This window comes from Bombina bombina, chromosome 2 (assembly GCF_027579735.1).
Source record: "Bombina bombina isolate aBomBom1 chromosome 2, aBomBom1.pri, whole genome shotgun sequence".
Taxonomy (NCBI): domain Eukaryota; kingdom Metazoa; phylum Chordata; class Amphibia; order Anura; family Bombinatoridae; genus Bombina; species Bombina bombina.
Window position 1 is genome coordinate 986,102,506 of NC_069500.1, and position 17,124 is coordinate 986,119,629.

The following is a 17,124-nucleotide window of genomic DNA, read 5'->3' on the forward strand; positions in this document are numbered from 1 at the left end:
CTGAATTACAGAATGGTCGGCAATGCATCATTTAGGTTTCTTAGGCAGCTAGGGGATAAATGCGTTCAGAACTACTCTTTCCATGAATGTTTGATACAGAATTGGTGATCCCCACAAATCTACTGCCCTAGGCACAAGCCTTGTTGGCCTAGACCATAATACCCCCTGGCAACAACTGTTTTTCAATAGCCAAACTTCACCAACAACTTGCCACATTTAGTGGAACCAATTTGGTCTTGAGTCTGCAGCTAACAAGTCTAACCACAGCTATTTTGTTAGTATACAATTAGGCCTGGACCAGCCATAGGGCATACAGGGCATTTGTACAATGGGCTAGGGGTAATTTGCAGGCTCCTGCCAGTTGCCTATGCCCCGCATGGTCACCAGCATTATTGTTTATTCATAATGCAGGGTCAGCCCTTGAACAGGGATGTAACTACAGTTGTCTCAGAGGTCATAGGTAAGAATGGGTTCACACATCTAGGGGCCCCTCCAGTCAAGCTCCACCTGCATCATGTCTGGCTTATCTATGTCCCACCCTCCCTGGCAAAATAGGGATCACAGGATATGGAAACTCTATGAATTTGCCTTTATGGTGGCAAGGTTTTCAAGATGGCTGCCGCAGTGTTGATATATTGAGAAAACCTTTCACCATATTGGTACAGGAAGGCTGCACAAATGCATATTTTCTGGTGTGGGCTAACCAAGGAGGAAGTAGTAGTACCTCCTCTTGATGGTGCCTGTTGGTGCCTCTGTGTATTATATTCCTCTGATAGTGCAGCTTCCATGAAATGACAAGTGCTATAATAATTTATTCAATTGTGGACTTCAATGACTCCTTTTTTATTACATTTCTATTTTTTTACTATTAATAACAACCAATTTAAAAAATACAGGGACAGAAGGGTGTTTAAAACTTGAAATGTTTTTGCAAATCAAATTAGTACATTATACTTGTCAGTATTGAGGCCTTAAAATGCCCAGGCCTATTTTTGACCCGAGTTAGGCCTTTATAAAATGCATTGTTTTCAGTACTTATCTGTTAAAGCCAATTTAGAAAACATATGTAGCATGGTTAGCATTTAAAAGTCTGCACTATGCTTTTTCATTTCAGAAAATTAAAAAGCCCCAATTTTAAGTGCTAAATTATATGAAAAGAGAGCAAAGCAAACAATTAAATTATAATGCAAAGTTGTTTTACTATTTAAAACTAAACTGTGTATATTAAAATTTCAAAGTGTTTACTGTTCCTTTAAATTCACTGTATAATTGTCATTTTTCAAAATGGTCCATAGAAAAACTGAGATTCGAATGTCCCTTTAAATATTATTGGTAATAATGTGTCAGCAGAAAGTCTATTAGCTTTAAACATACAAGTCTGCTGGTCATAGTGTCTCCTATCACACATGCACAATCTCACATATATTACTTCAGTTAGCATCAGAAATTAAATTCCCAATTAAATATATAATAAAAAAACACATGGAAGTTAAAAAATGACCCTTTAGCCACCCTATATAATGTAACAATACCCTATGGGGATGATCATAATACTGTAGAAAAGTTTATCTAATATTTTATTAATAAAACTCACCATGAAGGTCTATGGAGATTTTGCTTAGTTAAATCATTGTGACTGACCCTATATTCTCTAACAGGGGAATCAAATAATGGTTTATAAGGGCTGAACTGCTTTCACAATCCGCTACAAACATGTTTGGCTGTACAAAAAAAAAAAAAATATTTATTACATTTTAAGCAATTTGTCACACACAGAGAATCAAGCTGTTAGTAAGCTGGATAGAAGATATTTTTAAGCAATCTTATAAGATTTAGCAAAGGCATTTTAAAATATATGTTAATTATTCCTAGGTTATTTGATCCTTTTCCCACTTGTTACAGTCTAATTGTTTATCCTTTTATGTAAGGGCTCTATATCAGTTTTGTGTATGATGATCTGTAACCTCCTCACAGATTAACCAGCAAGTTCATAACAATGCTCTTTCTTTTGTGGCGTATCTACAAATATAAACCAGAATAGCAAAATCTCATTTAACCTTAAATGCCCTTGTGAAGCTGATGTTGCATAGTGCTCCATTTTATTCCCCCATTGTTTTAGAGTGTTCAGATTATCTCATGTTTCTAGATGAATGGAATTGTACAATTAGCACACAAGATGTCCGTCATCCTTGATGAGAACCAGCATAAGGGTAAAACAAATGTTGGCAAATGTGACTGGCAGACCTTATGTCTACAGGCTGATTGCTGATACCCTATCAGGATGCCTTTTGGCAGTGGTTCACACGTTAACCAGTGTAACACCTTATCTGAGAATCTGATATTTACATAGTGGAGCGTGTACTCTGATGCAGGAATTTAGAGCATTAACACTGTATTGAATAGAATACTATTTTTTTGTAATATAAAACAGAAGGAATTAATGGCGTATTAATATTCTATTATGTGTATAAAAGATCACTATTCACGCATGCCAAAATATTTTGTGCACTAGGGCTTTCTTGCCATCTTTTGTAATGCTTAATCCTGGACTTAACATCATGGTGATTAAGGGCAGGGATAGGCAGTGAAGGGTTGGGAGTCATATGGTGCAGGGGTTAGATGACTTTTAACCAGGTCTATGTTTTTCAAGATTTTGGTAGACTGACTTTTAGGGTCACAGTTGAGGGTGAAGTCAGGCTAATAGAGTGGTGTGATAGAGTCTGAAGACAGTCTGGGTAGAACTGGATTTTCTGGGAGATATTTGGCTAATCTCAGGATTCACCTGGTGAAACCAGACCTTAAAGGGACAGTAAATGAACATTAAACTTTCATTATTCATATTGATCATGCAGTTACAAGCAACTTTTCATTTTGCTTCTGTTATCTAATTTGTTTTGTTTTCTTGATATCCTTTGTTGAAAGGCATGTCTGGGTAGACTCACAGTTAACAATGCACTACTTGGAGCTAGCCACTGGTTGGTTACTGCACATGTATATGCCTTTTGTTATTGGTTCACCCAATGAGGCCGAATTATCAACCTGATTCGACAGTGCGGATCAGGTCCGACGGACATTGCTGAATGCAGAGAGCAATACGCTCTCCGTATTCAGCATTGCACCAGCAGCTCTTGTGAGCTGCTGGTGCAACGCCGCCCCCTGCAGATTCGCGGCCAATTGGCTGCCAGCAGGGGGGTGTCAATCAACCCGATCTTACTCAATCAGGTTGAATTCCGGCGATGCCTGTCCGCCTCATCAGAGCAGGCGGACAGGGTTATGAAGCAGTGGTCTTTAGACCACTGCTTCATAACTGCTGTTTCTGGTGAGTCTGAAGACTCGCCAGAAACACGGGCCCTCAAGCTTCATTCAGAGCTTGATAAATGGGCCTCATAGTGTTCAGCTAGATCCCAGTAATGCATAGCAGCTCCTTCAACAAAGTATACCAAGAGAATAAAATAAATATGATTATAGAAGTAAATTGGAAAGTTGTTTAGAATTATATACTCTATCTGAATCATGTCCCTTTTAACTTGTGGTGCAGGGGAAGAAATGCACAGCAGGAAAGATTTCCCAAATCAGGACCTTTTACCATAGTACAAGATAACTGGGAACTGGGAAGATAGATTACTTACTTGCTGCGAAGAACACTCTAACTCTATTGGTGGAAATGGATATGGTCTAGAGACATAAACAAAGTTTATAACCTTTTTTTTCCTCTTAATACAGGAACAATAAAAAAAAACTAATACATTTTGAAACGGCATTGTCTATGCAAGAAATTTAAATAATGGTTTTAATGTCCATTGCGCTTATTAAAAAGAGGTCACTATTAAGAAGTAATGATAAGGCAAATATTGTTCCATTCCATGTCGCTGATTCTCTTTTTATGGGAAATTATATAAGAAAGGTGCCAGCAAGGTGAGCGGGGTAAAAAAAATACCTTTGTGCATAAATGGGAAAGTTTAGATGCACTACATATTGTACAATATTTACTCCAAACATTCAAAAGTGATTTTTTTTTTCATTTTACCTCAACAGTAATAAATGGATTTTAAATCTTAATTTGAAGCGTCATTTTAGATAAATATGAATACGTATTTTATGCTCTGTCACTGTCCCCCCCCCCCCCTTAAAATAAATAAATAAATAATAATCTTTATTTGAATGGGTGTTTGACACACAAGAGGCTAGGGGCAGTTTGAAACCAACACTTTATATGATGGAATATGATAATTGCTTCAATTGTTTTACAGTCAAATTCTCATAGGTTTTGACTTGGAACATAATGAATGAACAGGTGCAGCTGCCGTATGTACCAGTTGGTGTGTACGACATCATTAAAATAAAACATATTGTGAAAAAGAAATTCTGTTTTATGTAAAATAAAAACAGCTAAAAATGACTTTTTTTATATCATATATCTTGGTACATCTTACTGTGGAGATCCTGTGGTTATAAACATTTTTTTTTTTTTTTTACTTTTCTCTTAAAGGGGATATATTTGCTGACAGTTATTATACCAGACTGGGAGAGATGGCTGTTTTCACTGAACACAAATGACTGATAATGTAACTGGTCTGAAACATCTAGTAATTATAAACCATAAGACATGGTTAGAAAATAAAATTTTACTAAGAAGCGGCATATATAAATAGTAGCAACGTTTTTTTAAGCTAATTTTTTACACACACAGGTTTTTTGAAAATACATTTATTGGTAAATTAATTTAGTGTGTGTGTATGTGTGTATATATATATATATATATATATATATATATATATATATATATAATATATATATATAGCTTCACTGTTTAACGTGAGCATACTTGCTAACCATACCGATTTTTTTGGGACAGTCCCAGTTTTGTCCTTTTGTTCCATGATACAGTTGTCCTAGCAATGTGTTGCACATTTTGAAAATCAGCCCTAAGTTATGGGTTTGGCATGGATGCTTGATTGTGGGAATCAGATATATTTGTCTAGATCCTGTTAGAAATTAATCATGGCTCACCTATTTGTTCCAGCCAGTGGCCTTCCTGCTATTGACAGTATAATTGTGTGAAGTGCACAGCAAAAGACAACTGTTTGCAAAGTGGAAAAACAGTGAATACACCTCCAACACTTAATTTACTTCTATTATCAAATTTGATTCATTCTCTTGTTATCAATTGCTGAAGGAATGCAGCTTGATGTACACCTCTAGTAAGCCAATCACAAGAGACAACAGTGTGTAGGCACCAATCAGCAGCTAGCTCCCACTAGTGTAGGACATGTGCATATTATTTTTCAGCAAGGGATACAAAGAGAACAAAGCACATTTAAAAGTAAAAGTGAATTTAAAAGTGTCTTAAAATGGCATGCTATATCTGAATGATGCAAGTTTAATTTTGACTTTTCTATCCCTTTAAATGTTGATTTCTACTTAAGAGTCTTGACATTTAGATCATCTTCCTTAGCAAGAACTGGTGTTGAAAAATTTGTTTTACATTTGGCAAAACCAATGTTAAATTTTAATTTACCTTTCAGATGTTTAAAACCAACTTTTTAACAATATTAAAAATTGCCTTTAAACAACTAAAAGGTAAATTAAAGAGAGATGTCTGCATGAGATACCCTTGAGACTCAAAGCAGTATCCCCTGCAGCGTGAAAAACAGCGAGTGCAGAAAGCAGAGGAGGGATGAGGATCACTTTCAGACAAGACACCAAAACCCAGGCTGTCAGTTGTAAAAACTAGCAGGTACCTACCTGTCAATCATAATTAATGGTCAGGGCTAGAGAACTCAACCACCATCCACTCCTGTCACGTCCTGGCCCAGGTCTACTGTAAGCACAATCCAGCTCTGTCAGCTCTTTGGAGACTGGAGTGGCTAGGTGCATAGGTGGTCCAATAGAAGTGTGATGAGAGGGTCTGTATTTCGAAGACGCACAGTATTTAGATTTTCCACCCACCTCATCCATCCATTTAAGAATTGGTTTGTCGCTCAATTGTTTTCAGCCTCCCATTTGAAAAGGGGGGTCGGAAACAAATTGTGTACAGTTTAGTTTTCACTGTGCACTCTCTAGAGAAAAGGTGTGCATGCATATCTTACAGGGAACAATGCTCCTGCCTCATTTATCTGGAGGTGGGATTTATGCAATATCTGCCCCCCCCCACACATGAGTTCCAGGGGGGGGGGATGTGTCCCCTGTCCCCCAGTTCCTGCGCCCATGGCTGGTACAAATTTTTATGAATTCACCATATTTGAGCTGCAAAGTTTTTTCAGCAATATAATAGTTTTACAAATAAGTTATATTGAATCCAGGTCAATGTCTTGGATGGTCTTATGTATTTATTAGCATTTTGTGGCATGTGAGTCTCTTGTACTTTACATTATAATAATATAATATTTTTGTCTCATTTAGTAAAATGGCATCTCTGGGTCTCCTGCAGTTTACAGTTTAGGTATAATATTATATGTTAATATGTTGTGCCTATTATGTGCAGTTTACACTGGGGATATGAGGATTAAACTACTGGTATATATAGTCTGTTTACATGATAGCTATACTGCAAATTGTGTCTGGATTTTCTCTCTCTAAGTTTTGGCAACTATACATGAGGATACCTAACCATATCAATCAAAACTCATGTTTTCAGTACTAGGTCTCAGACTCCTCAAACTTCAGCAAATCTAGGAAAACGTGTAGCAGTTGGTTTGTTTACCTTTTGTTCAGTGTTTATGCGCTAGTGTGTGCATGCCGGCCTGACAGACTATATGCACCGCATGTCAGTGTATACCTGGTACTGCTTGCCCAGGTTGTCACTTCCAGGCCTGACCTTTAACTCTACCAGTTAAAGCAGCAGTAGTTTATGAAAACCTTTGCATGTACTATAGTAATACTGCTATTTTCATTCAATTATTTTGTACCTTTAATAAACTGTTTAGGCTTTCAGTATCTGGTGTGACAACCAGCCATATTTATTGCCTAATTGGTACCAATTAGGTTTAGAATATTGCAGTTCAAAATGTTGCGACTCTGCATGTGTCACAGTTGAGACATGTCTAAAATGTTGTGGGGTTAGAAAGTTTCAATTTGAAACATTGCAGAGGTAGGTTTTATCCCTAGAAATAGGGCAATCTTGCTAACTATTTGTCTACCAGAGAGCGTCACAATGGTTTACTCCAAAAATGTTGAAGGCTTCTTTGGGTTGATAAAATATTAATTGCAGTTATATTTGCCACCCAGCTGTGTCTTACCAGCATACCTAGTATTTTCAGGGTTCAATCAATGTAGGTAATTAAGCATATAGATTTAAAGACCCTGTTAGCAAGATTTCAGTATACAATATTCTAATCCTGCAATGATCTGAGACGCAGCATTTTTGTTCTGTGATATTTCAGCAGGATACCCATAACCAGCAGTGTCTATTGTAATGTTTATCCAATTACACTGGAGTGCAATGTAAACCTTAGTTAATTACCTTATACTGTACAAGCTTCAAGAGACAAATTAATTCAAAATGAAACTATTATGATTCTGATAGAACATGCAATTTGAAACAATTTTTCAATTTACTCCTATTATCTAATTTGCTTAGTTTTCCTGGCATCCTTTGTTGATAAGGATACATAGATAGGCTTGGGAGCAGAAATGCATTACTGAAATCTATCTGCTTATTGGTGGCTGCATACAAATAGCTCTTGTCATTGGCTCACCAGATATGTTAAGCTACCTCCCAGTAGTGCATTGATGCTCCTTCAACAAAGATAATAAGAATGAAGCAAATTTAATAATAGAAGCAAAATTGGTACATTGTTTACAATTACAAAAATGTCCCTTTTAGAAATGTACATATTACTGTTGGCATGGGTATCTGTGTAAATGACTGCAAAAGCCTGCAAAATGTTATGCATGTAGCTTTGTGTGAGCATCTATAAATATGTTTTTACGACAAATTGATCATTGTTATAAAGTATTTGCAAGCTAGGCCCATGTCAAAAGAAGCTAAACCATTTGTTGTTGTAGCTTCAGCCAATGAGAGCCACTAAACTGTGCTAAAATGCAGGATCTTGTAAAGTTTTTCAAATCACATATATATTGCTAAATAATCAAAGTATTTGTTTTTGTCCAATGACTTATATAGTAATCAGACTTTTTTTTCCCCTTAGCCATCTGTCAGCCAGCGTGTAAACATGGAGATTGTATTGGCCCTAACAAGTGCAAATGTCACCCCGGATACACTGGGAAAACCTGCAATCAAGGTATGGAATTCATCTATACATTATCTGTGTGAGATAGCATGACTATGCAATCATAATTTACTATTGAAATGATGTTAATCAAAATAGCACATTTAAATTTAGAATGTTGGCAGCAAGTCAGGGCATTGGACAAATTCTTGTTAGACAATTGGTGGTTAGAAAGGTGTGTTTCATAATGCAATGCGGCGCTCTACTCTAGCCCCTAATATATATGCTACTTACTACCAAATTTCCAAAATTGTGCTCCTTTAATTCCACTGTTTTGGTCAGCAAAGTTTTGTTGCCAACTTTAACATTTTGCCGCCGTTATGCCGTTGTATTTCGTCCAAACGGCGATGGGCTTTAGCGCCGTTATGACGGAATACAACGTCATAGCTAATGGCTGTCCTGAAGCCTTCTGAGCTTTCTGGATTTGATCGCGGTCTGGAGGGTGTTGCTAGCGTTATAGGGATGCCCCCCAGACTCGATCCAATAATTGAAATCTTGCAATCATGTGCACAATCGCGTGATTTCAATTGTTGAAAAAGCACTGTAAATTAGCACACACACACTAATTGTCTGATAAAAGGTTCCTGTCTGAAGCAAAGAATGTGTATGGAAGGCAATGTATTCTGTAAGACAAAACAGTTGTATTTTTATTAATAATAATTGTAATAATAATAATAATAATAAGCAACGTTTGGGATATATTTAAATGTTTTGTTTTGTGATGCATATATTTGTGTATGTTTGTTTCTGAGAGTTAATGAGATACAATGCTGGATTGGTCTACTAGGACACTTCCCAGTGGGCTGCAGCAGCTGGGGCTGGGCTGCTTTAATTTAAGGGGGTTATAGTGCTGGTTAAGCGATGCGGCTTTATCCCCTCTTTACTAGGGATGGGCGAATGTGTAAATTTTTGAATTTCGAATGTTAGAACGACTGTTATTACCGAAATTTGAATTATAAATCCGAATGTTGATAAGAACGAATATTCTTAAAAATTCTATAATCAAATGTTATTTACAGTTTTCGAATGTCACTTTCGAATTCGAATGTTTATAATTATATCGAATGTCCACATTTGAAATTTCGAATTTAACATTCTATTTAACAAATACTATTCAGAAGTTCAATAGTTCATGTGGTAGGGAGGGAATCTAGTAAATTGATACATAATAGATACAAATATATCATTTCAAATGTTTCTATATAGAATATTACATAATTTGAATATTACATTTAAAGAAAGCATTAGAAATACTATTACAAATATAAATTCAAATTTTTCGAAAATAATATTTTCTAATGTAATCATAAAATTCGAAACCGAACATTCGAAAATCGAATGTTATAATATTATGTATACATTCGAAATTCGATTTGAACGAACAAATGTGTTAAAATTTGTTTCGTTTTTTTAAATGTTGCAAAACATTCGCCCATCGCTACTCTTTACTTATGTCCTATGAACTATACATATTAAAGTAACAAAGTATTTCCTAGTAACTTTTATTCCTAAATCATGTACCATTTTAGAAGCCCTCCTTTGAATGGTTTCTAATGTCAAAACAGTTACACACAGGTTTGAATTTCAAGATCACACTATGGATAATAATTCTTACACTGTGAAAGGGAATTATGAATGAAGTTTAGTTGTATGGTGCCTATATAGCAGTGATGGCAAACCTTGGCACCCTATATGTTTCAGAACTACATTGCCCATGATGCTTAGGTGGCGGCCTTCTGCAGTCCAGTCGAGCATCATGGGAAATGTAGTTCTGAAGCATCTTGAGTGCCAAGGTTTGCCATCACTGCTATATATCAATAATCTGGCCTTTTTTTTTTAATTGCAAACCAATTAAATTCTGAAAAATATAATATTGGGGAAAGGAGTACCCCAGCAATTCCCTTGAGAACAATTAAGAAGAATGCATGTGCATTCTACAGACAGATAGGGCTTGTTTTCACATTTGAAATTCGTTTTCCCGTATATTAATCTGCTGCACTATTCGGTATTCTTTTTGTTTTAAACTAAATTAATACTTAAAGGGATACTAAACCCAATGTTTTTCTTTCATGATTCAGATAGAGCATGCAATTTTAAGCAACATTCTAATTTACTCCTATCTTCTTCATTCTCTTGCTATCTTTATTTAAAAAGCAGGAATGTTAAGCTTAGGAGCTGGCCCCATTTTAGGTTCAGCACCATGGATCGCACTTGCTTATTGGTGGCTGCATTTAGCAAACCAATAAACAAGCATACCCCAGGTTCTTAATCAAAATGGGCCAGCTATTAAGCTTTACATTCCTGCTTTTTAAATAAAGATAGCAAGAGAACAAAGAACATTTGATAATAGGAGTAAATTAGAAAGTTGCTTAAAATTACATGCTCTATCTGAATCATTAAAGAAAAAAATGAGGTTTAGTGTCCCTTTAGTATATTTGGAACATTTAAATTCATTTTCATTAAACAAATGTAAATGTTCCTTTGCTACTACTGAAACATTTCACCTGTTGCACTAATACTTACGTCTAGCACACTGGAGAGCCGGGCTAATCCTGACCTTCTTCTTTAATGCAGTCCATGGGATCCACCGCTCTAATACTCCTATTACGGCGGCCCAAGCCTCTTAGAAGAAGGTTCAGGATTAGCACGGCTCTCCAGCACACTAGAGGTAAGAATTTTAACCCCCTTCAGGTAATTAAAAAACAGAATACTGCCGAACTTTCTCAGTATTTCTTCATTTTCTTTCAATGTGGTTGGTGCATTCATTCGGATATTTATTTTGTGAAAATGAAACTAATATTTATTTTTCATTACAAATGCACGTGCCTAATAAATATATACATATATACAATCTTTCATTATCAATGAATGCTTTTCATTGAGTTAAATATCTTATTGTCAATTAAAGGGACCGCAGAATCATAATTTAAACTTCATGGTTCAGATACAGGATGGAATTTTTCCAAATTCACTACTGGTAACCAGTTGCTGATTTGTGGCTGCACATATGTCTCTTGTCAATGGCTCACCAGATGTGTTCAGTTAGATCCCAGTAGTGCATTGCTGATCTTGAGCCTGTCTACATTTATTCTTCAACAACAAAGAGAATAAAGACAATTTGATAATAGAAGTAAATTGGGAAGTTGTATAGAATTGCATGCTCTATCTGAATCATGAAAGTTTAATGACTTTTACTTTCCCATTTGACTACATAATTTTTATCTAAAATAAGATTGCTAACAGCCATAATGTTTCACAGTAAAGGTGGTGTTTTGTTAGATCAGTAAGGCTTCTTACTGTAGGACAGATCTAGTATTTTGTGTTAAAGAGATCAAGTATATGACCTGTGAGTTGCTTGTCAATGCTATGACCTTGCTTGCCCACAAGGCTGATGAAACAGCACCATTTTTCACTACAAGAGTAATTGTCAGTGTGTGCTGGGACACAATTATTTATCACAACCCTTCGCTAACAGGCTCAAGGTTACCAGCAGCTTGGAAAAGTGTAGGATTTGGAAACAAATGTTAATGGTAATAAACTAGAAATATAACTACTAGATTAGCATTTAGTTCAATTTTACATTTGTAGCTATATAATATAACATTATATATTATATTATTATAAAATAATATATTATCATATAATACATCATTAATATAATGTTTAAAGGGACACTGAACCCAAATATTTTCTTTCATGATTCAGATAGAGCATGAAATTTTAAGCAACTTTCTACTTTAGTTCTATTATCAATTTGTCTTTGTTCTCTTGCCATCTTTATTTTAAAAGCAGGAATGTAAAGCTTAGGAACCTGTCCTGGGTTACCGTTGCTAATTAGTGGTTAAATGTCAGCCACCAATAAGCAAGTGCTATCCAGGGTACTGAACCTAAAATGGGCCTGCTCATAAGCTTTATATTCCTGCTTTTTAAGTAAAGATAGCAAGAGAACAAATACAAATTGATAATAAGAGTAAGTTGCTTAAAATTGCATGCTCTATCTGAATCATGAAAGAAAAAATGGGTTTAGTGTACCTTTAACAATTTATGAATAGTGGAAAATGAATGTGTTATACACCTTTAAAATGAGTTCAGTGGGTATGAATGTCACCACAGGGGACTATTCCACACTCGGACACACACTTTGAACAGTTATTCTAGACCATTGATTTTAAAACCTGTCCTCAGGCAAAATTTTAAAGATATCTGAACTGGAGCACTGGTGAAATAATCAGTTGATTAGTAAACATGGTTATATTACCTGTTGTCATCCAAGATAATCCAGAAAATCGGGCCTGTTGTGGAAGCCTGAGGACAAGTTTGAAAACCAGTGGTCTAGTACTATAAGCTACTTTCTAAATCAAAGTACATGCTCAGTTTACATTTGATAAATAGCTGTTTCTTGGATTTATAAAAATGATAAAATAGTTCTTGACCTTTTTAAACCATAAAACCTTCTCCCAAATAAAGCATGACTGCCACAATGTTTGTTCATGATTGCAATTAAATGTTTGGATGATGTAAAAAATTTAAATGAAAATTAAAACAGAGGCCCCGATCCGATATAAATCGTCGCCCGCAAAAGCCGGCGACGCCAAAATTTGTGCTGGTTTGGTATCACATATACGGCGTAACATAGAAGTTACGCTCGTATATTTCTGCCTTCGACCGTAGTTTTTTGGCCCATAGACAGGTATACCAACCAGCGCAGTTTGGTATCCAATATACAGCGTAAGGACTTACGTGGCGAAAATGGAGAAATCTTACTCCATTTTCACCTCGCCACAAATTGCAGGCGTAATAAGCCTTACGCTGTGTATCGGAGCCCCGTAGCTCCCTAAACTAGCTGCGAAATAAAACCTAACACCTAACGCATACGCAATGTCTATCTACCTGTCAACCGCGATCCCCCGCCGCAATCCCTAATAAAGTGTTTAACCCCTAAACCGCCGCTCCCGGACCCCGCCGCCACCTACATTAAATGTCTAACCCCCTAATGTGAGCCCCCTACACCGTCGCCACCTACATTAAAATTATTAACCCCTAATGTAATCCCCCTACACCACCGCCACCTATTTTAAATGTATTAACCCCTAATCTAATCCCCCTACACTGCCACCACCTATTTTAAATGTATTAACCCCTAATCTAATCCCCCTACACCGCCGCCACCTATATTAAATGTATTAACCCCTAATATACTAAACTGTCCATACCCTAAACTAAATTAAAAATAGCCCTGAAAAGGGCTTTTTGTGTGGCATTGCCCCAAAGTAACCAGCTCTATTACCAGCCCTTAAAAGGGCCTTTTGCGGGGCATTGCCCCAAAGTAACCAGCTCTTTTACCAGCCCTTAAAAGGGCTTTTTGCGGGGAATTGTCACAAAGTAATCAGCTCTTTTTCCTCTAATGTAATCTAATCCCCCTACACCGCCGCCACCTATAATAAATGTATTACCCCCTAATCTAATCCCCCTACACCGCCGCCACCTATATTAAATATATTAACCCCTAATCTGAGCCCCCTACACCGCCGCCACCTATATTAACTATATTAACCCTATTTATATTAGGGTTAATATAGTTATTATATTATTTATATTAACCCTATCTAACTCTAACACCCCTAACTTAATTATTATTAAAATAAATCTAAATAATATACCTAATTAAATTAATTAACCCCTAATCTAATCCCCCTATACCGCCGCCACCTATATTAATTTAATTAACCCCTAAAATACTAAAATTTCCCTACCACTAAACCTAAGTCTAACCCTACAAATAGCCCTGAAAAGGGCTTTTTGCGTGGCATTGCCCCAAAGTAACCAGCTCTATTGCCAGCCCTTAAAAGGGCTTTTTGCGGGTCATTGCCCCAAAGTAATCAGCTCTTTTACCAGCCCTTAATAGGGCTTTTTGCGGGGCATTGTCACAGTAATCAGCTCTTTTGCCTCTAATCTAAATCCCCCTATACCGCCGCCACCTATAATAAATGTATTACCCCCTAATCTAATCCCCCTACACCGCCGCCACCTATATTAAATATATTAACCCCTAATCTGAGCCCCCTACACCGCCGCCACCTATATTAACTATATTAACCCTATTTATATTAGGGTTAATATAGTTAATATAGTTATTATATTATTTATATTAACCCTATCTAACTCTAACACCCCTAACTTAATTATTATTAAAATAAATCTAAATAATATTAATAATATTAACTAAATTATTCCTATTTAAAACTAAATACTTACCTATAAAATAAACCCAAAGATAGCTACAATATAATTAATAATTACATTGTAGCTATTTTAGGGTTTATATTTATTTTACAGGTAACTTGGTATTTATTTTAACTAGGTACAATAGCTACCTAGTTAAAATAATTACCAATTTACCTGTAAAATTATTCCTAACCTAAGTTACAAATACACCTACACTATCAAATTAAATAAACTACAAATATCTAAACTAAAATACAATTAAATACACTAAACTAAATTACAAAAGCAAACAAACACTAAATTACAAAAAATAAAAAAAGATTACAAGAATTTTAAGCTAATTACACCTATTCTAAGCCCCCTAATAAAATAACAAACCCCCCAAAATAAAAAAAAATTCCCTACCCTAATCTAAATTACAAAAGTAAACAGCTCTATTACCAGCCCTTAAAAGGGCCTTTTGTGGGGCATTGCCCCAAAGAAATCCGCTCTTTTGCCTGTAAAAAAAACAACAACCCCCCCATTACAACCCACCACCCACATACCCCTACTCTAACCCACCGAATCCCCCCTTAAAAAACCTAAGTCTAACCCCCAACTGCTACTTACCTGTCCTGAAGACTGGCGGAGAAGGTCCTGTTCCAGGGGGAGAAGTCTTCTTCCAGGCGGCGACCTCTTCTTCTTCCAGGATCCAGCCGGCGGTGGAGCGGAGGAGTTGAAGACCGATGACTGCGGAGCTGAAGACCGTCCATCTGGAACTGAAGATCGGCGACGCTGGAACTGAAGACCTCTGGAACTGAAGACCGGAGCCGGAGCGTGGAGGATCCTCTTCATAAGATCGCCGCCATACACTGAATAGGAATTCAAGGTACGCGATTAAAAATGGCGTCCCTTGAATTCCTATTGGCTGATTTGAGCCTTCAAATTCAAATCAGCCAATCGGATAAAAGCTACTTTAATTCTATTGGCTGATTTGAATAGCCAATAGAATAAGAGCTACTGTAATTCCATTGGCTGATTAGAATAGGATCCTCCACGCTCCGGCTCCGGTCTTCAGTTCCAGAGGTCTTCAGTTCCAGCGTCGCCGATCTTCAGTTCCAGCATCGCCGGTCTTCAGTTACAGATGGACGGTCTTCAGCTCCGCGGTCATCGGTCTTCAACTTCTCCGCTCCGCGCCGGCTGGTTCCTGGAAGAAGACTTCTCCGCCTGGAACAGGACCATCTCCGCCGGTCTTCAGGACAGGTAAGGAGCACTTGGGGGTTAGACTTAGGTTTTTTTAAGGGGGGATTGGGTGGGTTAGAGTAGGGGTATGTGGGTAGTGGGTTGTAATGGGGGGTTGTTGTTTTTTTTACAGGCAAAAGAGCTGATTACTTTGGGGCAATGCCCTACAAAAGGCCCTTTTAAGGGCTGGTAATAGAGCTGTTTACTTTTGTAATTTAGATTAGGGTAGGGAATTTTTTTTATTTTGGGGGGCTTTGTTATTTTATTAGGGGGCTTAGAATAGGTGTAATTAGCTTAAAATTCTTGTAATCTTTTTTTATTTTTTGTAATTTAGTGTTTGCTTTTTTTTGTAATTTAGTTTAGTGTATTTAATTGTATTTTAGTTTAGATATTTGTAGTTTATTTAATTTATTGATAGTGTAGGTGTATTTGTAACTTAGGTAAGGATTTATTTTACAGGTAAATTGGTAATCATTTTAACTAGGTAGCTATTAAATAGTTATTAACTATTTAATAGCTATTGTACCTAGTTAAAATAAATGCAAAGTTACCTGTAAAATAAATATAAACCCTAAAATAGCTACAATGTAATTATTAATTATATTGTAGCTATGTTAGGTTATATTTTATAGGTAAGTATTTAGTTTTAAATAGGAATAATTTAGTTAATATTATTAATATTATTTAGATTTATTTTAATAATAATTAAGTTAGGGGTGTTAGCGTTAGATAGGGTTAATATAGTTAATATATATAATATAATAACTATATTAACCCTAATATAATTAGGGTTAATATATTTAATATAGGTGGCGGCAGTGTAGGGGGATTAGATTAGGGGTTAATATATTTAATATAGGTGGCGGCGGTGTAGGGGGATTAAATCATGGGGTTAATATATTTAATATAGGTGGTGGCGGTGTAGGAGGATTAGATTAGGGGGTAATACATTTATTATAGGTGGCGGCGGTGTAGGGGGATTTAGATTACAGGCAAAAGAGCTGATTACTTTGTGACAATGCCCCGCAAAAAAAGCCCTTTTAAGGGCTGGTAAAAGAGCTGGTTACTTTGGGGCAATGCCCCGCAAAAAGCCCTTTTAAGGGCTGGCAATAGAGCTGGTTACTTTGGGGCAATGCCACGCAAAAAGCCCTTTTCAGGGCTATTTGTAGGGTTAGACTTAGGTTTAGTGGTAGGAAAATTTTAGTATTTTAGGGGTTAATTAATTTAATATAGGTGGCGGCGGTATAGGGGGATTAGATTAGGGGTTAGTTAATTTAATATAGGTGGCAGCGGTATAGGGGGATTAGATTAGGGGTTAATTAATTTAATATAGGTGGCGGCGGTGTAAAGGGGATTAGATTAGGGGTTAATAATTTTAATATAGGTGGCGGCGGTGTAGGGGGATCATATTAGGGGTTAATATAGTTTAAATAGGTGGCGGCGGTGT

General features: G+C 36.4%; 1 protein-coding gene across 2 annotated transcripts in view; it reads left to right on the forward strand.

The window, feature by feature from the left end:
* NPNT (nephronectin) overlaps positions 1-17,124 on the forward strand; it is a 148,082-nt gene that overhangs the window by 74,229 nt on the left and 56,729 nt on the right. For both annotated transcript variants that reach the window (XM_053703513.1, XM_053703514.1), the window contains one exon: positions 8,151-8,243. In XM_053703513.1, coding sequence (XP_053559488.1) covers positions 8,151-8,243 — 93 coding nt within the window. The remainder of the gene's footprint in view (positions 1-8,150; positions 8,244-17,124) is intronic.